Below are 1,286 nucleotides of genomic sequence, written 5' to 3'. Positions count from 1 at the left end.
TGGCCTTTTGCAGTTTGGGGATTGGACATGGTTGGACCTTTCAAGACCGGCAGAAGTGGTTTTACTCATTTGCTCGTAGCAGTCAACAAATTCACCAAATGGATCAAAGCCAAGCCTATCAAGAACCTTGATTCAAGCACTGCCATCAGTTTCATCAGGGAGCTGATATTGAGATATGGAGTCCCACACAGCATTATCACAGATAACATCTCCAACTTTGATTCTGATGAGTTCAAAGCGTTTTGTGCTTCCCAAGGCACTTGGGTCGATTACACATCTGTTGCGCACCCGCAGTCGAATGGGCAAGCGGAAAGGGCGAATGGTTTGATCCTTCAAGGGCTGAAACCCCGACTGATGCGCGACCTCAAGCATGCTGCTGGAGCCTGGTTGACTGAATTGCCATCCATCCTATGGGGATTGAGAACAACTCCCAACCGGTCGACTGAACGAACTCCTTTCCTCATGGTGTATGGTGCTGAAGTTGTGATGCCGAGTGACTTGCTGCACAACACCCCCAGAGTGGAACTCTTCTCAGAAGCAGAAGCAGAACAGGGACGCCAAGATGCGGTTGACCTCCTGGAGGAAGAACGAGAGATGGCTCTGAACCGGTCGACCATCTATCAACAAGACCTGCGTCGATTCCATGCCCGTAATGTCATAGGTCAAGCATTCCAAGAAGGAGACCTTGTGCTCCGAGTGCATCAGAAACGACCTGACAAACTTGCTCCGGCCTGGGAAGGCCCCTTCATCATCACCAAGGTGCTCCACAATGGGGCATATCACCTCTACGACATAGCAAAGAAAGAAGACGAGCAACGCTCGTGGAACGCAGAGCTGCTCCGCCGTTTTTATACCTAAACACTCAGATCGACGAGTTGTAATAAGAATTCTTCAGTTTGCTTATCAAAGACAAGGTTTTTGCGGTATCTTAATGGTTGTTATCCCATAAACATACGTGTTCAAATCCCCAGTGGGTGGCTTAGCCGCGAATCTGATTCGCCTAAGTTTCAAAAACACTCCGAGTGAAGAGCAATCCTCTCACTCAGGGACTTAGCTGCGATCTCGTACTCGCCTAAGTTTCAAAAACACTCCGAGTGGAGAGAAACCCTCTCACCAGGGGGCTTAGCTGCGATCCCGTACTCGCCTATGTTTAAAAAACACTCTGAGTGAAGATCAATCCTCTCACTTGGGGGCTTAGCCGCGAACCCAATTCGCCTAAGTTTCAAAAATACTCCGAGTGGAGAGCAATCCTCCCACTCGAAGGATTAGCCGCGAACTCGATTCGC

General features: G+C 49.3%; 1 protein-coding gene across 1 annotated transcript; it reads left to right on the top strand.

The window, feature by feature from the left end:
• The first annotated feature begins 354 nt into the window (after positions 1-354).
• LOC141023205 (uncharacterized) lies at positions 355-858 on the top strand. Its single transcript, XM_073499549.1, has one exon. The coding sequence runs from the start codon at positions 355-357 to the stop codon at positions 856-858; it is 504 nt and encodes a 167-aa protein (XP_073355650.1).
• The last annotated feature ends 428 nt before the right edge of the window (positions 859-1,286 follow it).

The sequence above is a fragment of the Aegilops tauschii genome, chromosome 5 (genome assembly GCF_002575655.3).
Source record: "Aegilops tauschii subsp. strangulata cultivar AL8/78 chromosome 5, Aet v6.0, whole genome shotgun sequence".
NCBI lineage: Eukaryota > Viridiplantae > Streptophyta > Magnoliopsida > Poales > Poaceae > Aegilops > Aegilops tauschii.
This window is presented reverse-complemented; position numbering and strand designations above follow the sequence as displayed.

Excerpts from the sequence above, each read along its gene's own strand:
- LOC141023205 (XM_073499549.1), top strand. The coding sequence starts at position 355 with ATGCGCGACCTCAAGCATGCTGCTGGAGCCTGGTTGACTGAATTGCCA.